This window comes from Spermophilus citellus (assembly GCF_964194105.1).
Source record: "Spermophilus citellus genome assembly, chromosome: 14".
Lineage (NCBI taxonomy): Eukaryota > Metazoa > Chordata > Mammalia > Rodentia > Sciuridae > Spermophilus > Spermophilus citellus.
The window spans coordinates 42,497,617-42,520,030 of NC_138194.1; the positions used below are offsets into that span (position 1 = coordinate 42,497,617).

A 22,414-nucleotide genomic window follows, 5' to 3' on the forward strand; every position below is an offset into this window, starting at 1 on the left:
AACTTATGATCTTCTTGCTGACCTCCTGGGTTTCTGGGATTATAGGTGTGTGCCACCTATTCCAACTTTCAATTTAGTAGAATATTAGAGTTTTATTTATTCTCTTAATAACTACTGTTTTTTCTTAACGAATGCTTTCATTTTTTCAACAAAGTAAATATATTCTAATAATTTTTCATTGCAGTATCTTTAACCCTCTGATCCATTTGCAACTCAGTGAAACCCTGTCTCTTAAATAAAATACAAAATAGGGCTGAGCATGTTGTTCAGTGGTTGAGTGCCCCTGAGTTCAATCCCCAGTACTCCCTCAAAAAACCAACAAGAAATCCCACAGAAGTTCCACATCTTTTTTTATTTAAATGTTCTCACCTATTGTTGCACATTTATCTTCCAAGTGCATATTACTTTTTGGATATTGATTGAAATTTTTTTTCAACATGGTTTTTTGTTTTGTTTTGTTTTTGTGAGAGAGAGTGAGAATTTTAATATTTATTTTTTAGTATTTGGAGGACACAACATCTTTGTATGTGGTGCTGAGGATTGAACCCGGGCTGAATGCATGCCAGGCGAGAGCGCTACCGCTTGAGCCACATCCCCAGCCCTTGATTGAAATTTTAATGAATTTGAGGGAGGAATGGATAGTTTTATAATACTGGGTCTTTCTGGTTCCTGGCATGTCTCCATTTTTTCAGGTATTTTTAGCAAAATTTCAGAGTTGTCTCCATAAAGGTCTTTCACACTTCATGTTGGGTGTATAATTCTACTTGATAAGCACCACAATATCGTTATTGTGAATGGAGATACCTAAAAAGACATTTATGAACTGGTTATGGGGAAAAGTTGATCAATAAGTACTGTGACAGGAACAAGTCCTGGTGTGCTGTTGCACAATACAGTTTGCAATAATGGACTGTATATTTCAGAAGGCTGGAAGAAGTGACTTTGAATGTTTTCACCATAAACAGATGTTCAGTGTTTGAGCAAATTGATCAAACATTATACCATGTATACGTGTACCAAACATGGCATCCCATGTTTAATGTTTTTATGTATTGGCTAAAAAAATGAGTTCAAAAGATTGGTTATTAGCGTGGACTCAATGTTGATTTTGCATATCATAGCCATCTTACAGAGCCTTTTTATTGATTCCAAGAGCTGGTCAATTGATTCATTTACGTTTTCCCTATAGATGGTCAAATTGGCTGAAAGTGTTTTTTCTCTTCCATCCCTAAAATTCATACTTAATTTTTTAGCATTGGCTGTGAGCCTTTGGTTGGTTAACATAATCCCAGGGTCTGGGGCGTAAGTAGTTCAGTGATAGAGTACTTGCTGAGTATATTCAAGGCCCTGGATCTGATCCCAAGCACCACAAAATAAAACAAACAAAAAGCTCTAGGATATACTCCCAGCTGAATAGAGCTCTGTGCCTTGTACTTGTAGAATTTATCCCAGGACTCGGTCCTTTTCAAGCTAGCATCTGTAATGGGCTGAACAAACCTGTATTTCAGAGAGAGAGAAAGAAAGTAAGAAAACAGATATATTTACTAATATTGCATATAGTTTATGATATAGGTTTTAGATATTTTATATTTGCATTATTTCCCAATTATGAACAAACAAACCCAGTAAACCATTATGAATATTCTCTCATGTGAGATTTTTATATATAAAATCTTAATATAACTAGTTCAAAGTCCACAGTATTCTCATGAACCTTTTTGGAGATTTGGGAATGGGAAGTGGAACAGAATGGTGAAAAGACTACTAACATCATTTCGGACTCTGTGGTCTATATAAGTTGTATTTAGTCTTAAACAGGACACATTCCTTATCTTCAAATTGAAAATCTAACCAGATGTGGTGGTACATGCTAGTAACCCCAGAAACTCAGTCAACCTCATCAATTTAGTAAGATCCTAAGCAACTCAGAGGGACCCTGTCTCAAAATAAAGAATAAAAAAGGGCTTGGGATGTGGCTAAGTGGTAAGTGCCCCTGGGTTCAACCTTCAGTATTAAAAAAAATGACTGGGTTACTGGGGGGCTGGGGATAGCTCAGTGGTAGAGTAATTGCCTAGCATGTGCAAAGCCCTGGGTTCATTTGCCAGCAAAAGAAGGAAAGAAGGAAAGAAAGAAGGAAAGAAAGGAAGGAAAGAAAAGGGTTATTGTTAGAATGAAATGTTAAACTGATGTGAATGTGTCAACTTCTGTATCAATATGAGAAATTACTAAATGACAGTGAAGGTATTTTTAATTTAATTATAAAAGAAAATACAATATGAACACATTAAAATCTCTAAAGCCATGTAAAACCCGAAGGCATTAAAATTTATTAAATGATGCAATAACAACAGAATTCTTTATTTACAATAGCATTATTTAACATCAAATAAGCAAATAGCATCAGCAAAGCAATATTAACTTGCATAAATGTATTTAAAATTTCTCTGAATATATCTACCTTTGCATAAACTGCTCACACTAGAAATACAAACATCAATGCAGGTGAACAAAGTGATGTTCAGAGTCAACTCCGTTTTGAAAATAAATCACAACCTGAAACACTGTAAGCTTTCTCCTGAAGAACCATAGTTAATATATTGCTTAATTTTACCCTTGTATAATCTTTTCATATACACACATCTCAGATGCAACTTTATGAGGAACTGTACAAATAAAACCCACAATGACAAAGGAAAAAAAAAAAAGACAGTTAAATGTTTGAAGAAATGTATCATCATCACTATTCAATAACATAAAGATTAAGTGATGATGCACTTATTCAAAAATTGTACACAATTCACTATACAAATATAATACATTGGACAGCTATGTAGGAATATACAAGACTTAAAAACAGATCTAAGGCATTATGCTAGATTTTAGCATTTTGAGGTTCTTGCACATAGCTTTTACCTGTAGTAAGAAACTTAAAAGATTTTGTTTTAGTCTATAAAGAAACACCAGGGAGAAAAATTCTAATTAAAATCGAAGCCACTACAGTAATTTTCTTTTGTGCAGAGAATGCTTTGCTCTTAGGCAGCATACTACCATACAAACACTAGAAAATTTTAAATTCACACCAACAATTAATGGCTTAAGTTGCATTTCAAAATTGATTGTGTATCTTTGGGTTCTGCAAGTGGATCTGTGCCACCCAGTTCATGTGTTAAGCCCATATGAACTCCATTTTTAAACACAGATTAAAAATTGCATTATATAAACTGCAAAAACATTGCTTTCAATTATTACAGGCCATAAGAGATACACGTGGTGGGAGGGGCATTTTAATCTTTGAGTCAAATGAATTCATTGTAGTAAAACAACTCACTTCACTTTTTAAACTTACCACATTACATGAACACTTAAATGGGTTTTACAACCAAGTTAATGTATGTATACTTTTCACATTATGTTTTTCACATTTAGTAATAAGTAAAACACTGATTATTTGTACTCTTAAACAAAAACCAAGTACTCAGTCTAACAAATTTATTGTGTACAGCATGAGAAATACTGATAATGAAGGGAATTGATTTGGCTTTTGCTTCTATAGTGATCAATATGATCAGAGGATTCCTTCACTTATTTCTTCTCCTAATTAGATGTAAAACAAAATCCATTACCTGATCTGAACCTTAAGAGAATTTATAATCTCTTTTCCTTCAAGACAGTAATGATCATGAGTTATTCTGCACTACCAGTACCACAGATCTGCAGATTTGTCCAACTTGGATTGATGTTAAAACACAGTGGGCAGATGGATAAAAAATGAAAGATATGGAAGGTATTTTTGGATGGTAAAGTGAAAAAGGACTTAAAATAAATCCGGGTTAAACTCCATTTTCTCTTTTGTGCTGTGTGAAGCTAAAGTCAGATTCTAACTCTCATAGTTCTAAAAATTAACTCAAAACTGATCACACTAAACTGTGCACCATGTGAGCCTCATCACATGGATGAGGTCCTGGAGTTCCGGGCCCACATCTGCTTGCTTTTACCATCACAGCTGGGCAACCCAATGGTTTGGTGGAGAAAAGTAGAGCCTTTTGAGGGGACATATGAACTGGTGGCCACCGAGAAATGCTGTTCCTTGGCCACCTCCCTGTATTGAGATCCCTCTCAAAGTGGAAAAAGGTATTGAAATGCAAATTTCCAGAAGTTTCTTTAGTATGGAGCAACACTTTTAGACTGTCTACTTACCATTTATCTTTGGGTTATATCTCTTTCTATATTTCTGTAATCCGTGCATATAGAGAGAGATATAAATATAAATAGGGGTAGTTTGTACATTTTTCACCCTGCCACAAATAAACAATTAATCAAATTTCAAGGAAAAACTTCTCTGTTCCTAAAAAGCCTGGCTAATGAGATATTATAAAATGCTTTGCTTTTTAGACATCAAAAAGATATCATTCTGAAATTTAGGTAAGAAAGTATGTGTATTAGGGGTTGGGGAGAAATAGCTCAAAAAGGTCATCAGTTTCTTGGTATTGCAGTTATCTGAAACTGACACCAATTAATAAAATATTATTCCCCTACCAGAGTGGGCAGAAAAACAACCATAAAAGTGGCCTGCTTAGTAACATGTAGTCTTTCTAAGGTTCGTTAAGAAAGAATATAAACATATAAAAATCAAGAATTGGTTCCTACAGCGGCTGCATATCATACAGATTAGATAAATGATTTATGAGCAGAATCACAAGGTTTAGAAAATAAAAAGTCTTAAGTCTACAAATTAGGTCTAATCAAGGCATTGATATCCTTTACAAAACACCTTTAGGAGACATTGCTACGAAGATATCTAATTTAATACTGAAGTACCTCATTTTTTGAGTCAATTCCACAATATGTATACCTCACAAAAATTATACAATTAAAACACTTAAGTTCTCAACTTAAATTATTGCTCGTTTACATATAAATTGGATTTTATGTACCTTACAAAACTTCGGCTTAGTCAGCACTGCTAAAAAACAAAATAAAAAACACATGGCAGAGGTTAAATCTGTCGTGATATCTGCTGTCAACTTCAATACACTAGTTATAGTGTTTTCTCCTGTTTTGGAGGCCAGAGTTGCTGGGGAACAGAATAAACATGCTTCCAAAGCAGGTGTCCTTAGCTTGACTGATGTCAAGTCTTAACTTTGCTCCTCTCCTTGCCAGTAAATGCATTTTTCTGAAATTCAAGAGTTAGCAATTGGTAAGTGGCTGGCAAAACATTTCAGGAAATAAAGGGCTTACCTGGTTTCTGTAGCTTATATTATTTTTAAAAAAATGAATGAAAGTAGGGGGAACAGGGGGAGGCAAGAGTCAGAACCAGAAGGGGAAGGGGAGATGCTAATTCAAGATGATCAATCTAAAGGAAACTTAATTTAGAAATGAAAAAAATGGAAGAGATACTTGTTAATATTAACAGCCTTCTCACAGGCTTCTTTTCATCTGTTCAATAACTGGAATCCCTTTCCAACATGGTATTTAGCGCTTTCTGCAAAGATACAACTATGACTTTATAGGTCTTCACTTATTGGGTGTGTCTGCACATATAGCACTGTCCATGGGGTCTGCTTCCGTCCCAAACGCAGGCTTTAGCTTAAAAACAGTTTGATTTGTTTTTAGAATTCTTTTCTTTCCCCCAGATGAAATCTTAATTTTTTTGTACTAGACTGATTAGCCAGGGAAAACAAAGCAAGAAACCAGTGTCTGGAACTGAACAGGAACAGAACAAGAGCATGGTTCTCCTTAAATACATACATTTAAATACATTCATTTGAAACGGTTATGAAATTTGCCTGTCAACATTTACTTTGCAGGAGAGATCTAAGTTGCACTAAGGTGAATGCAGTGAACAGACTGAGTGACTGTCTGGACTCGCGCTTCGGACTGAGACGAGGAGGCAGCTCCTCCTGCAGCAGCCGAGTGTCGCTCGGAAAACTCGTTGCTGGGAGCCTGGGCCCAGGCCGTCAGCTCATCGTGCTCTGGGAGAACTGGCGGGCAGGTCAGTTGGGTCAAAACAAAGAGACACAGCTCTCCAGACTGGTAAGTATTTTGAGCAAATGAGCCCGGTCAGCTGAAGAAAGAAGCAACCAGCTACCTTCAAGGTCAGCAGTACTTCTGCAGGAAAACAAGCAAAATCATAAAACATCTTGAGTTTTTGATGAAACACGACAAAAACATCAAAATACTGACTATTCTAAAGGATGCAAATCACCAGGCCACATTTGGGAGAGTACAGGGATTCAAATCTGGACAAGTTTCCCACTGAACAAAGCCCTTTCCTTCTTCTGGGGGGAGGGGGTAACAGGGATTGGACCCAGGAAAGTTCAATCAGTGAGCCAAATCCCCAGCTCTTTTAAAAATGTTTTCATTTGAGACAGGGTCTCACTGAGTTGCTTAGGTCCTCACTAAATTGCTGAGTCTGGCTTTGAATTTGCGATCCTTTTGCCTCAACCTCTCAAGTCTACACCACCGTGCCTGGCTGAATGCAATGTCTCCTGAAGAATGAGGCTTAGCCCAGAAGACCCACTGTGTGGTTTCTTGCAGGAGACAGATGACAAAAGCATCATTAGGCAGTCTCTCCTAAATGACCTCTGTCTGACTACTAATGGTGTATTAGTCCTATTTCATTTCTTTCACCTTCTCAACAAACATGACTGATACAACCCAGTTGCTGAATCTTGCTTTTGAGTAGCATCCAATCCAGAAGGGGCTGCTACTTCCTAATCCTTCCTCTGATTCCTCCAGTACAAACCCACTTCCTATGAACTATTTCTCTTGATTCTCTCCTATAAGATACTTCCCAGGTCTGGTGGGTGTGCTTTCCCTGGCTTCAGCAAGTTAAAAACCTGGGTTTTAGTCCTAGGAGTGTTCCTGCTAGTTTGGTTGCTATATACTGATGATTTGGATGACAGGCTATCAAGGCTGCTGTGAGCAGGAGTTAGCTGTGGGTATTTCCTTGGTTGCTGTGATTATATCTGTCAATGATTTTCTTTGGCTATTACCCATCTTCCTCCCAGAAGTTTCTATCTATTTGGCAAATACTGAGTACATACTACTGTGTGCCCAATGATGGGACAAGACAGTTCTAGTCACTGCAATCACAAAAATTACTGAATAGGCAAGGCAAATCATCAAATACAAATGTGATCTGAGTTCTCTGAGGGGAAACAGTAGAGTAGATGCTGTGGAAACATGTGGCTACTGCTTTTGGGATTCAGACAGTTAGCAGAGAGCCACAGAGATTATCTAGGTTTAGTCAGGTGCGATGGTGCATGCTTATAATCCCAACAACTCAGTAGGGCAAGACAGGGGGATCACAAGTTCAAGACCAGCCTGGGTAACTTAGTGAGCCCTTTCTCAAAATAAAAAGGGCTGAAGATATTAACCTGGTGGGAAAGTGACCCTGGGTTCAATTCAGTCCTTTGTAACATACATGTGCGCGCGTGTGCGCGCGCACACACACACAAGAGAGAGAGAGAGAGAGAGAAAGAGAGAGAGAGAGAGAAAGAGAGAGAGAGAGAGAGAGATATTGATTTTATATATAACCAGTTGACAGATCATAAATTCTAGAGGTCAAGGTAGCATTACATTAGTCCCTGACCAGGCACACACTTCTCTTCAAAGCCTAGAAGAACATTTGTAATTATGGTTCTTCTTAGAGAAAAATAGTTAATGTACTTTTATAAGATTAAGCTGAGGATATATATTCCTAGCTTGTATCACTAATATGATTTCATATGAATATACTACATGGTACTGATGAAAATGTTAGAAATCCTTTCAATATTCTAGTAGGTCCAGAAAAAAAAATCTACTAAGATATTTTTATATCCTATTACATTTATAGGGTTTTAATCATTAAGGCAGTATTTTTTCCATGACTAGCATCAATGGGCAGCTACTGGCCAGAATCAGTTTGGTGAATGACAGCAGCAAGCATGCATGGTATGGATCTCTGGAGTCACACTACCTGGTGTGGCATTCTGGCTACAATGTTGGGGGGGCGGGAAGGGGTCATTAAATCTTCCACATACTTTTTTAGGGGGCACTGAAGATTAAACCCAGGATTTCATGCATATTAGGCAAGTGCTCTGCCACTGAGCTATATCCCCAGCCCTTTTAAAATTGTATTTATTTATATATATTTTGGGGTTGAAGGGACTGAATTCAGGGGCACTTAATCATTGAGCCACATCCCCATCCCTATTTTGTATTTGATACAGCGTCTCATTGAGTTGCTTAGCGCCTTGCCGTTGCTGAGGCTGGCTTTGAACTTGTGATCCTCCTGTCTCAGCCTCCCAAGACACTGGCATTAAGGGTGTGAGACATTGTGATCAGCTTAAATTTTATTTTGAGACAGGGTCTCACTAAGTTGTTGAGTCTGGCTTTGAACTTGCAATCCTCCTGCCTTCAGACTCTCAAGTCACTAGGATTACAGGTGCAAGCTACCATACTCTGCAAAATTAGGGTTCTTGATTCGTTAATATAAGATCAATTACAATGAGCTTAAGGAAACAACTATTCACAAAAAAGTACTGTATGCTAAATGAAATGAGATAATTTATAACCACCTTTAATGTACTGGTTGATAATAAATCTATGCCAATTTTGGTCTACAAAAGATTCATGTCACTTCACTACCATAGTCTTATGATGTTTCTTACCCGTGATGCATCTCCCTCCTGCTTAATCATATCCATTCCAGGCAGCTGGTTTTGGAAAAGGTTGCCTCCCCTAAGAGCAGGATCATTAACCTGAGGGCAACAAGACATGACAGTGGGACATCCAAAAGAGCACTGGAGAAGAACCATCCCCTTATGCTTCCTATTCTTTTCTTAGGAGTATATGGAAAAGCATGATACAAATGGCTTCAAGGCTGGGGATGTAGCTTGGTGGTAAAGCACTTGCCTAACTTGACATTACTACTGGGCTCCATCCCTACTGGGATAAAAAAAAGGACTTCATCGCTATACCTATTCTCCCATGTATACATTTTGAGGAGAGTATAGAGAAACATAAAAATAAGTACTTGCAATACACTTGCTGCTTTTGAAATTAAATTTGATCTGCATTCTGTACAGAAATAAAACAGACAATACTGGAAACATTTTCATGCCATTCACTCTTTTGACTGGTTCATATTAGACCAATGACTCATATTCGAGACTGTGAAAGTCATCTGAGATGCAATCTCTTGACATCTTTGTCACTTAGGCAAGTTAGTAATTAGCAAGAGCAAGTGTGAATACCCAAAACGGCGCTGGATTTTGTAAAATTACCCTAACAAAGCCAACAATTTGTTAGTAGGTGTGTGTATGCGTGTGTGTGTGTGTGTGTGTGTGTGTGTGTATTTCTTTTTGGGGGACAGGTGGACACCAGGGATTGAACCCAGGGGCACTCTACCACTGAGCCACATCCCCAGCCCTTTTTCTTTTTAATTTTGAGATAAGGTCTCACTAAGTTGCTCAAGGCTTTGCTAAATTGCTAAAGCTGGCTTCAAACCTGCCTCAGCCTCTGGAGCTGCTGGGATTATAGGTGTACGTGATCACCATGCCCAGCAGCATCTGTATATACACACAAAAATGATTTTATCAGAAGACACTGCAGTTGTGTTTCTTGGCCTGCAAATTAAACCTGATATTCAAAAAATTTAAAATTTTTTAAAATTTTTAACAGATTTTTAAATTATAGCATTATAGTTATACACAGCAGCTGCATTTATTTTGACTAAATCATACATGGTTGAGTTTAATTTATTCCCTTTCAATCGTCATCACCTTCTTTTCCCTTCCACCCTCCCTCCCAATATTCCCCTTCTTCTACTCCACTGATCTTCCTTTCACTCACTTATTTATTTTTGATTGGTGCTTTTTACATATACATAAAGGTGGAATTTGCGGTGCTATCTTTATATATTCACATAACACACACAGTTTTGTTAAATTCATTCCATAATTCTTCTCCTTTCCTGTCCCTCCTCTCTTTGAATCTCTTTCTACTCTACTAATCTTCCTTATATCTTTATGATATCCAGTCTCCCCACTTTCCCCCAAAAGGTTTTAAATCCATGCAAAAGTTATAAATAACATACAGCTTTCTTAAATTACAAAGGGCTTTCAATTTCCTTATGCACCACCTTACATATTTATTAATCATTATTTTATAGACTAAAACACTTGAGGAGTTGTAACATTTTTGGAAAATTTCACAAAATTGTGGTTTACTAACATCGGAATTCAATAGACCTAATCAGTCAGGCATGGTATTACATGCCTATAATCCCAGTTATTCAGAAGCTGAGATAGGAGGAATGCAAGTTTGAGGCTAGCCTGGGCAACTGAGTGAGACCCTGTCTTAAGACAAAAAATAAAAAGGGCTGAGGATGCAGCTCCATGTGGAAGGCCAATCTGCAGCATCACATTAAGAAAAAACAACAATAAAAAACAAGATTGAAATTCATGGGGCCGATAATGACTCATTGCTTGTGTTCTTTAAAGTACCCATGCCTCAATTTTTCCATATATGATATAAATTCAGGGTCCTTGCCACAATTTTACTTTGAATGAACCCACTGAGGATCAGTAGCAGAATGACCAACATTTTGGGCCATTTAAAAACAAGATATTCTGAGGCTGGGGTTGTGGCTCAGTGGTTGAGCGCTTGCCTCACATGCATGAGGCACCAGGTTCGATCCTCAGCGCCACATAAAAATAAATAAAGGTATTGTGTCCATCTACAACTAAAATATATATATATATATATATATATATATATACACACATATGCATTAAAATATATATTAAAAAACTAAGATATTCTGTAAATGCCATGATAAAATTATTATTTTTGAGTTCTGGGTTGGCAGTTTACTATACCAAATGCTTTGAGTCTCTTTGCCACCTGGTGTACTCTTTGGGACAGAAATACTTAATACCAAATGAAATTATTAAAATAAACTGACTCTCTTCCAAAAATCATGGCACCCACGTTCCAATGATGAAAAGGAACACTTCTTGGATTATCTGTGTTAGCCTCCCTGCATGAATGAAGTACTATTTTAAGCTAACTGGGTGTCAGGTAGTTTGTCCCTTGCTTTTCATTTGGTATTTACATTAAGAAAAACGTCAGTTCTTAAACTACAAGCCCAAAATAAAGCAATGTAAAATGCAGACTCAACATTCAATCTTTAGAGATTCATTTTAGATATAGCTAAATTCCTCAAATGAAAAAAAATGTAAATGATGTGAAGGTTAACAAATATTTTTTAAAAAATTCTTCAGCAGTCAGGAATCCTTTCAAGTTTATTTTGTTCTTAATATTTTTGTTAATCTCACTAACAGGTGAAAACAGGGTGAAAAAACAGCCTTCAAAATAAATGTGGGAATTGAAGGAAGATGTTAAGGACGTGGAAAGACACAGTTAATGCAAAATTAGACAAAAGCTATCATCAGAGGACACCAGGCTGCTTGGTGTTTCATGTTTACCTGCTCGGGACCCATGGAGGACAGCCCCGACGTAGGCACGGACGTCACTGAGGTCATGCTGATCTGTCCTGTCATCTGGTTCATGTTGTTTATGCCACCCGTGTTGGTTGCCATGGATACGTTGATGTTCATATTGTTATTGTACATGCTGGTGTTTGCTTGCTGTCCAAAGTGTGGTGGGGACTGTTGTGAAAACATGCTAGAACACAGGGGGAAGATGCAATAAAATGGCAGACAGAAGCAGGCAGTTTTGAGAACTTGTTGCTAGGGCTTTTACTTTAGAGTGAATAACTAAACTGCATGAGCCCAGGGAGGACAGCCATCAGGTGATGGGGTGGATGAGGCCTAATCAGCAGGGGAAGTGCTGCAGGAACCACCCAGCAATTCTTGAAGTGTGTTCCCCACTTTCCGGCTGCATCAGAAGAGCTTTCCATTTTGCTTTTATAACATGCACTGAAAAAGGGTGGCTTTATGTTACTGCCTTTCCACAGCAGTCTCTGTGATAAATTAGTGGGGTGATACCTGCTTAGAGTTTTCGCTTTTACTTGAAAAGAAGAGGTATTTTGCTAAGCTTTTGCAAATTTTGGGTGACTTCTGCCCTGAGATGAATAAACTGGCTTACTTAGCGATTTACTTGAGCAAATAAGTTAAAAAAAAAAATACAGAAACGAGGAAGGTAGTCTATAGAAAGTTTCCTTGGTGACCATTATCTCAAAAAGACACAGAAACTTGGCATTACCTGTTTCCGCCCATGTTCCCCTGCGCCCATCCGTTCATGTCTGCCGGGGCCTGATAGGCTGGGTTGGCCTGAGACTGCTGCATCATAGGGCTCTGGGTATGTGCCATTCGGGGAGACATTAGAGGACTCTGGGGAGTTGTAGCCCCAGTAAAGCCTGGATCAGGTTGCTGACTTATTCCTTAAAAAACAAAACAAAAATTCAAAAGCGACCATTAGTTTTATGATAAAGCCTGGGGGGAAAAAGAACATTCCAAATTAAATATACACAGAAAATTACCTTCAAATACATGAGCATGTGCTGGTTAATTACTTACATTTGAAAAAGATTGTGAGCTGAGATAAAATGCAAGACTTAAAAAAAAAAAAATCTCCACACTCTGATTCTCTACAGTAGGTGGTGTGTGTGTGGGTGAGCCTAGAAGCCATACTAACAACCAAGTTCCCGGTGAGATAAAATAATACTCTTGCCTCAAATCCTCTCCAAATCAACAATGGGTTAATTATATATATATCCATCTTTGACCTGAATGTCAAAGTCTTTAATATTTAAAAAAATTTAGTGGATTTAATAGTACTTTAATCTACTACATCAGGATTGTTTAGGTTTATACTGGATTAAAGTTCAGCTATAAGAAAAGTTAACACATGAATAATTTTTTATTAACAAGTCATTCCATGATAAGATGGATGCTTTTGAAAAACAACTATTCATGTTTAGCTTACTTTGTCCTTCAAAAGGACTCTGATACTTCAGTGCTATCCAAGATTAATGATAAAAGAAAATATTCAACATATGATACTTGCTTAGTTTTGAGGCAAATGGAGTTTACCCTTAAAGGAAAGAAAGAATTTTTATGCAGAATTCTAAATTATCAAAAAGAAAATTGAGGGGCTGGGGATATAGCTCAGTTAGTAGAGTGCTTGCCTTGCATGCACAAGGCCCTGGGTTAAATCCCCAGCACCACAGAAACAAAAACAAAAGGAAATTGAGCCAGGTGTGGTGCAGCATACTCCTATAATCCCAGTGGCTCAGAAGGATGAGGCAGGAGGATCATGAGTTTAAAGCCAGCCTCTGCAACTTAGTGAGGCTGTAAGTAACTCAGCAAGATCCCGTCTCTAAATAAAATATAAAAAAAGGGCTGGGGATGCAGCTCAGTGGCTAAGCACTCGTGGGTTCAATCCCTGGTATGAAGAAAAAAAAAGAAAAAAAAAAAAGGAAATAAAGCAAACAAAGTAGAGGGGGGAGAAAGGAAGCAACTTTGTAGAATATTTCAGGGATGGTATTAAGTAAATTTTTGCTTAAGATTTGTGAAACATACATGCTTAATATTTAAATTAGCTATAAAAAGTTTAAGCTTTTGCTGGAAAAAAGCTGCACATTATGTTTGTTTCTTTAAAGTAATAGGAGACTTGAATTTAGTCACAAAGACTTAATACTTGTTTTTATAGATAATTCAGGCAAGGGTAGGAAAAATAATTTTGATTGTTAATGTAAGCACTTTAGGTTCATTAATAATTCAACTATTAATTATACATGACATGCATACAAATATTAATGTTTATGACATTATACTCTTGGAATCTCATCTCTTAAGACTGACATTAAATAACAAATCAATAGGAAAAAAAACTAAGAGGTCTCCCATTGTGGTTTCTACATAGCACTTTATAAGAATTATCTATTCATTAAAGATCTGGTATAATCATTAGTCTTCATTCTTCAAAAGTTATAGAATATTTATTGTATATAAATTTATGTCTTTCAGTATTTTGTATCTATTGATTTGTTTGAGTCAGACTCAGAGGAACTCAAAATATAAATATCAATATATACATATACACCTGTGTTCACAGACAATGACAACAACAAATATATTCATACACACTCACACTCTATAAGATAGACACGCTCTACACATACACACTTACTTCGGTCATTCTTAAGTAAGACCTGCACTCAGAGAAAAGTGGTACCTGAGCTGAGAGCCTGGAAGGTACTGTGCTGGACTTGGGGACTCCTGACAGGCCCCAACTGTCCTCCCAGATTTCCTATCATTCCCTGGTTAGCCAGATTCATCTGGGAGCCATGCAAAGAGCTGTGAGAGAGGAGCTGTGACCCAGGGCTGGGGGACACTGGGGAGAAAGGACTGGTGAAAGGTGTTGGGGATGTAAGTCCAGTACCGTAGTTTGGAGGAAATGGAAACTGCTGTGCATTTGCCTGGGGAATCCGGGGATTGCTCATGGTTGCTGGCATACCACTAGGAGCCACCATGCTTGGTGTCATATTCAACCCTTGTCCTCTCATCATCAAAGTCCGTTGCTGAACTTGCTGCTGCTGATGCATTTGTCTCTGTCGAAGATGCTGGTTCAGGATTTCCCTCTGTCTCTGGGCCAGCATCTGTGCATTAATAGGTGCCTAAAATCAAGGGCAACAGATGGAGGGAAACATTGGGGGTAGTCACAGATTAGATAGGACAATGAATGGCACCAGCTTGTGTAAAATTATTTGAAAAATAAAATTTATATGGAAAGAAATACTAAGAGTTGAACAACTGATGGCTGAGCATGGGAGCTTCTAGCTTCTACAGAAATGACTCTGAAAACTTATTAGGACTTAGCAGGGTTAAATTGAATGTTATTATCAATTAACCCATTAAATATAGGACTCACAAAAGCACAGTCCTTTCTATAAGAATACTGTGACATAAGCCCTGAGGATGGCAGTTTAGTGTTTTTCAAGGGGCATTCAAATCTAAAAAGAAACCAAGTCACGATGCCAAAAAGGGACAAGGAACACTTCAGGAAAGGCTGAACACAGGAAGGAAAGAGGGGTATGGTGGAGTAAGAGAGGCTGAGAGGGACATACAGAGAAGCCAGGACAGAGGAGACAGGGTAAGGAGGAGGAACAGAGAAGAGGATGAGGGAAGAATGCTGGTGCTTGTTGCAGTACGAGGCTATTTATGGGTCCTAAGGAGACATGGGCAGTCATCCTTATGTGTGACTTCCATTTACATGAAGTTGCCTACTCACTAAATTAATACTCACGGCACTGTGGTGGCCACTCAAGGACAAGAGCACAGGGGCAAAAGTTCCAGATGCCCATCGTGCATGTCTCCAGCTGATGCTGAACAAGGCCACTCTGCCTTCTTGTTTCAGCTCTCATACTGTAAACAAGGGGCCTTTTGTGGCCTAATTGGTTCCATGTTTCTCACACTGTCATGCTTTTCGTTGGTGATTTTACTGTTTAAAATAGCCCCCAAGTGCAGTGTTGAAGCACTGTCTAAGTGTGAGAGGCTGTGATGTGATCATGGAGAAAGCCTGGGTGTTAGATAAGCTCTGTTCAGGCCCGAGTTACAGTCTACTGGATGTGAGTTCAATGTCAATGAGTCAACAACATATATGTACATATTAAAAGCCTTTAAACAGAAACACATTTAATGTAAGGTTATGTACTGACTGGTTGATGAAAATGTGACCAAAGCTTATAGGTACCCAACCTTGCATTAGTCCGAGGAGCAATAGTTTAGTATTCTCTAATTTAGTGACTTTATATAACATAAATCCCATGAATAACAAGAACCAATGGCACCTGGCAATAAAAATGCACGATTAGGAGGGAACTAAAAAAGCGACAGACTATTAAATAGACAGCTGGGACACTGCAGAACTAGTGTGTGGGTCTGGATCTCATGGCCCACACATTACTTCACTCAGGTTGTCAGGCAGGAGAAATGCTGAGACAATCTAAATGGATACAATAAAAGCTGTGGGCTGGTTTGCCCCCTTACCTGTGTAGGTGGTACTCCAGGCCTCAGAGTCAAGTTCACATTTGAAACATTGCTGATCTGATTCATAAGAGGCTGTCGATTCTAAATGCATACACATAGGAATCAGTGCATTTTAAAAACAAAATATACTTTACTTCAAATCACGTTTCCCAAGAAGTAGACCTCCCTAACCCAAAATATCTGCAGCTGGGGCATTGTTGGGCCATGTTAGCCCTCTTATCTCCCATTGAACTGTATAGGCCTCACTGAAGAACTCACCTGCTGTGCTTGGAGGCGGTGCTGAAGCTGAAGTCTCAGTTGATTTGGCTGGTTCTGCACTAGGCCTGTGGGCCTGAGGCCCGGTCTGGGCTGCATACGGAGTGTAGCATAACTAGGCCGCTGTCCCATGGTGTGAAAGTTTGGCTCTTGCATGGGAGTATAGCTACTCTGCGCCATTTGTGCCTGAGACGCATACTGCTGTGGGAAAACAGGGGCCTTCTGTTCCAGCATGATGTTGGAATCCTGACTCGAGAACTGTTCTGGATCTACTGCTTGGCTCTGAAGAGAAAACCCCCAAATAACAAACAGATTAAGCCACTAAACCAGCACAGTAGACAAGAGGCTGTTTTCTCTCACACCTACACTGAACTTAACTATAAAAGGTACCTTTAGCTTGACTCTATTTTCTTTCCAGAGAATGCTTCTTTGTTCAACAAAGAAGAGACCAGGAGGGAAGAAATGGGCATGACTACAGCATGCCTCCTGCTTACCCCACCAATCAGAGCCTGGTCTGGATTTAAGGACGCAAATATCCCCTAGAACTATTAAGTCCTTTTTTCTTGATCATTCATACTCGTATAAATCATTTTAATTAGATAAGTACACCTTGGTGTCTAGCTGGGATCAGCAATGTTGGGGTACCAACCACACGATCCCATTTACAAATAACAAAGCAGGACAGGAGGTGTGGAGTTAGCTACAGGAATTCTCTCCAGTTTGTGACTTGGGGCCTGAGCTCCTCACCAGTGTAAGAAGCTGTGTCTTGCTCATTTAACTGTTCTCTATGGCTGTTAGTAATTCCTACATGCTCTACATTTTGCCACCGTCCACTAATTACCCACTAGATATGTTAACATGTTTGTTACTTCTTGACTTTTATCTATGTAGCAAGTGCCAGGATTTCCCCCAGGGTGAACACTTCAGACCCAGGTGTCCCTGAATATCCACACGCAGAGGTGAGAGCTGTACTTGGGCGGATTCTCCTTTTCCTTGCCTACTTCTAGGAATGGCACACAGGCAGCAAAGACTCTATCAGCAAAAGAGAGCTCTCAAGCTTCTTTAGCCTGAAATTGTCCTAGTTCTTCCTCAAAGGCTCAACCATGTAATCCCGAAGCTATCCTGAAACCTAGGTCAGGTCAGCACCACCCTGTGGTCAGCCTGTGGACCCTGTCTTCTCCATGATAATTTAGAACATGTAGATGGAGCCTCAGTCAGGGGGTCACTCACTGTTGAGCTACCTCAGAACTTTAAATATTTGCCCACTTTTAACAGAAAACCTTTTTCCTTTTCTTTTTTTTTTTTGTAGTACTGGGGATTGAACCTAGGGCCACATGTATGCTAAATAATTTCCATTTTTATTTTTTGGTACCAGGGATTGAACCCAGAGGTACTTAACCACTGAACAACATCCCCAGTTTTTTCTTTCTTCTTTTGAGACAGAGTTTCACTAAGCTGCTTAAGGCCTCACTAAATTGCTAAAGGTTGTCCTTGAACTTGCAATCTTCCTGCTTCAGCCTCCTGAGTCACTGGGATTATAAGCATATGCCAAAATGCCCAGCAGTAATTTCCATTTTTAAAGATAATACACGACTCTTCTGAGAACAAATAAAGTCCATTTGTAGTTTATATTTCCCAACTACCTATTAGCCACATTTCTATAATTTAGTTTAATTTGACATTATAATGATGATGGATCTGATAAGACAAAATAGAAATAATACAAATATGAAAAAAGGAGCATAAAATATTAAACGACCATACAACACTAGTTTTGATACAAACAATGTTCCAACTCACTCAGCAATAAAGGATCAAATTTATTTTTCATAGTGCTTGGGACTGAATCGAAGCCTCACACATGTTAGGCAAGCATTCTACCATTCAGCTATATTCCTTGTCCTAGTGATCACATTTTTAAATGTCACTCAGACACTCAAGAATAACCATATGGAAACCTGCATTCTAGCTGATACTAAAGGCAAAGGCAGTCACACAGGAAATACTTAACCTTCATTTTCCTTCCTTGATTTACTTCAGGTTATATCTCATATAACACCTCACGTCATTTCTTCCCATTCTGTTGTTTTCATTATGAATCGACAAGTCTGAACTCCCACTTATGTCTGCTAAACTGTCGGAATTATGACAAGACTATTTTTAATGCTGCAGAGAAGTCTCCCTCACTCTGCATCACCTTTCTCACAGACCTGGTGACACGCCAAAGGTCCAAGTAGTAGACTGAACCTTGGAAGGCACATTTGGCAATAAAAAAGAAATGCTGAGTGAAGAGGAAGACAGTGACCAGACTGTAATGGCTTTCTGGGTCACTTTTCCCACAGCACACCAGGAAGTGCTGCTTCACACATACACATACAGCTCCTGCCAGAGTCAGACAGCAGGGTGCATTTTGAGACTGTTAGGCTGGTTACTGTATCACTGCTGTCAGGTACTGTCACAGCAGAGAATTACATTTTAAAGTAACTAAGTACCAGAGGAGGAAAGCTAAAGAAGCTTACTAAGATTGGTAAACTTTTTTACATTCCCATTTATGTTAAAATATCCTCCAAATTTTCACAGGCTGCTTCCACATATAGGTCAAACTGATTAATGAGCCAAAGCCACCCTTTTCAAAGCACTTCTGCTAGCCTATGTGCAAAACATTCCTTTAGCACAACTGTCTATGCCTACCCAAAAGCATGGGAGTAATACCTAATACCAATGCCCACTGGCACTGGAGGGTCTACGTCACTGGGCAGCACGATCCTCATAGTTTCTCTGTTCTCTGCTCCTTGTGTGCCCCCTCCCTGTGTGCAAAGGGAAGCTGGGCTTGAGTTTCTGCCCTGTTAATCAATAACCCAAATGATAACAAGTAAAGCTCATTCTCACTTTTCTCCTTCTTGGGCAAAAATTTAGTTGAGAGCAACAGGACAGAGGGAGAAAGAAAGCAGGGCCAGACTGTTAGGAGGTAAAATATATTCTACAAAGCCGACTAAAGACTATCTGTTAACAAAACAAAACAAAACAAAAGGCCACCCCTGTGCCCATAAGAATGTGCCCATCCCTGCTCCCATGCTTACCTGGCTGACCAGTTCAGGTATTCCCAAAGCTCTATCAATCTCCTCAAGGCCATCGAAGTTCCGTAAGGCCAGATAGAGCTGGTCCAGGAGAGCTCCCTCATCACTTGGAGACTCAGCTGCAGGATGTGGACACAGCAAGTCATCGGGAGAGCTGCCAAACGGTTGCCTGCAAAAAGACAAACTTCACCTTGGGCTGATGGAAAAGCTGGTTGACTTTCAGGGTCTCTGCAATAAACTCCAGTGCCAGCCCAACGTACAATGAAATGATAATTTAAATAAAAGTTATGCTTAAAGAGAAGATACACTTATTCAGTGTTGATTACAGACAGACACAAGTCTTGCATCTGAGGTATACCTTTTGTTTCCACTGTCCCAACTTCACAACTGAACTGGCAAAGCTCAGGCTTAGTCAGTCTGGTGAAAGCAGCTGCTGGAGATCACAAAGGTGGCACTGATGAGCTGATCTGCCTGAATCCTGCTCACTTACTTCCACAAATGCACACGGACTCCTCCAGCATGTTCTATACTTTCCTGAACTTCAGTAAGAAGCACTAATTAACTTCACAGTCTTTTTCTACAGGAGGGTATGATGACCAGTGTGGGACAGACTGGATGGAGTCTGGAAATTTTCTCTCTTGCTATCTTTTGGTATTGGGGATTGAACGTAGGGGCACTCTACAAACGAACCACACCCTAAGCCTTTTAATTTTTTGAGACAGAGTCTTGGTAAGTTGCTAATCCTTCTGTCTTAGCCTTCTGGAGTTGTTGGGATTACAGGTATATACCAATGTGCTTGGCTAGAGTGGTTTTTTAAAAAAAGCTTCTGAGTTACTTTAATATTAAGGGGGGACATGATACCTGTATTTTACAGAAAGTCTATTTTGTACTCTTAGAGCTACTATAAGGTGTTCTGGAGAATATAAAGGTTTATAAATAAGCAAACTCAATTCTTCAAAAAGTGAGAATACATTTATCAAGGAGGGATCATGTTATCTCTCTAAATATGCTATGTTTTTCCAGTTAATTTGGTATGCTCTTTTGACCTAGAACCCTAAAATATTGAAGTGCTGGGCAATGAAACCAATAATTAATTTCAAACAGTGATAGCAAGTGTGTCAGCATACAATCTGTGTCCTCCATCTAGCTCTAGGTAATTTTAGGAGAAAGTTGTGTAGTTCAGTGTCCCCTCAATGCCATACTTCACCTGTTGTCCCCAGCCCTAGGCTCCTCCAAGGCATCGTAACTGGCTCTGTGGCACTGTATTCAAGAGTGCTGTGAAGGGGCAGGCATGGTGGTGCATGCCTGTAATCCCAGCAGCTCAAGAGGCTGAGACAGGAGGATCGTGTGTTCAAAGCCAGCCTCAGCAAAAGCAAGATGCTAAGCAACTCAGTGAGACCCTGTCTCTAAATAAAATATAAAACAGGGCTGGGGATATGGCTCAGTGGTTGAGTGCCCCCAAGTTCAATCCCCAGTAACTGCACCCCTCCTTCAAAAAAAAAAAAAAAATGAGTGCTGTGAAGGCTCACACCTCTGCCCTCTTCTTATCACCGCATGGCTCTTGCTATGACAGCTTGGCTTACATTGTAAGTTTCTGACAGTCCCTCTTGTTTTTCATTTACAGTCAATATTGTTCTTAAGTCTTTAAATACATCCATGATCATATTAGATTATTGCTCTCTTGCTACACTTTGGGAGCAGGAGGGTTTTTAGAGATGTGGCAGTGAGGGAGAAAGCATCCAACTGTGTCATGGAAGTGAAGCAAGGGGTCTCCCCCAGTGCAACTTCCCAAGAGCTGGAAGTGGCGAGTCTTGTGAAAAAGTTCCAGTCAGTCAAGAATGGATGTTGGGGGCTGGGGATGTGGCTCAAGTGGTATGGTGCTCGCCTGGCATGCGTGTGGCCCGGGTTCAATCCTCAGCACCACATACAAAAAACAAAGATGTTGTGTCCGCCAAAAAATAAATAAATAAATAAAATAAAATATTCTCTCTCTCTTTAAAAAAAAAAAGAATGGATGTTGGCTTTTCACCAAATTCTTAAGCCTGAGAAGCTAGGTGAGTGACACCTGAAAGTATCTTTTCTTCCAGATATATTTTATAATTTTTGACTTCTGTTTCTTCAGAAGCTGCACTGATATAACCCTCTGTTGACATTTATCCTGTACTAGTTTCCATAGAAATAGTTTTCTATCCAATAAGCACACCTAGAAGAAGCCAACTCATGGATCTGAGTCCTGAAATGAGAATCAAATATCTGGACGCACTGCCTCCAAGTCCAACAACTATGACAGTCTCCCTGAAGCTCTTGGCCTGCTGCTCTAGGCCACCAGCTATGAGCCAAGCCACCTAGTTCTCCAGGTGACTGTGGTTCTTCCTCTGTGGCCTGGATTTCACTTAAAGTGCAGCGGGAGTAGCAGTGGAGTGGTTATCACCTGGGGTCTTGTCAGAAATGCAGAATCCTGGACCCCATTCAGTCCTGGTGATTCAGAAGCTGCATTTCAATGAGCCCTCAGAGGTGGTTCCTGGACACAGTAAGGTTTGAAAGACTAGCCTTCTGCTTCTCCCCCTACATGGATGGACTGCAGCTAGGAAGCACTTTTCCTTCTTTCTCTCCTATGATAGCTATCTGCTGCTTTAACCTATTTTTAGTTTTTTTCCTCCTTGGCATTGGGCATTGAACCCAGGGCCCCTCACATACCAGGCAAATGCTCTACTACTGAGTTATATCTGCAGCCCCTCCCTAATCTATTTTTGAGTGAAGTTAATCTGAAGTTAACTTTTGTTAATTTTTTGTCCCATATTCTACTGCTGGGACCACATTCCTTTTTGCTAAACACACATACACACAATATGTTTTTACCCCTCTTTTTGAAACTTCATTGAAAGCTCTTAATCTCTTTTTACCCACTTAAAATACAGAAAGTAAAAGAGCCCAACACAGGAATTCTGAGGCTGTGCAATGGCAACTGGGATGAAAGCATTATTCTTAAGCAGGACTCAGTTCAAAACCCGCATTTAAAAAACAAATAAGCAGCTCTGGAAATACATTCCATCCTTAAGATATTTCAGGACCTTATTG

The 22,414-nt window shown here is 39.3% G+C and overlaps 1 protein-coding gene across 9 annotated transcripts in view; it reads right to left on the reverse strand.

The window, feature by feature from the left end:
- Positions 1-2,299: 2,299 nt before the first annotated feature.
- NCOA2 (nuclear receptor coactivator 2) overlaps positions 2,300-22,414 on the reverse strand; it is a 259,126-nt gene continuing 239,011 nt past the window's right edge. For 8 of the 9 annotated variants that reach the window (XM_081266684.1, XM_081266681.1, XM_081266688.1 and 5 more), the window contains 8 exons: positions 19,340-19,505; positions 16,263-16,541; positions 16,005-16,085; positions 14,398-14,632; positions 12,217-12,394; positions 11,478-11,676; positions 8,658-8,747; positions 2,300-6,108 (listed from right to left, as the gene is read on the reverse strand). In XM_081266684.1, the coding sequence (XP_081122810.1) occupies positions 6,097-6,108; positions 8,658-8,747; positions 11,478-11,676; positions 12,217-12,394; positions 14,398-14,632; positions 16,005-16,085; positions 16,263-16,541; positions 19,340-19,505 (1,240 nt within the window). In that variant the 3' untranslated portion in view covers positions 2,300-6,096. The remainder of the gene's footprint in view (positions 6,109-8,657; positions 8,748-11,477; positions 11,677-12,216; positions 12,395-14,397; positions 14,633-16,004; positions 16,086-16,262; positions 16,542-19,339; positions 19,506-22,414) is intronic. The other variant, XM_081266687.1, reaches the window with a different exon arrangement.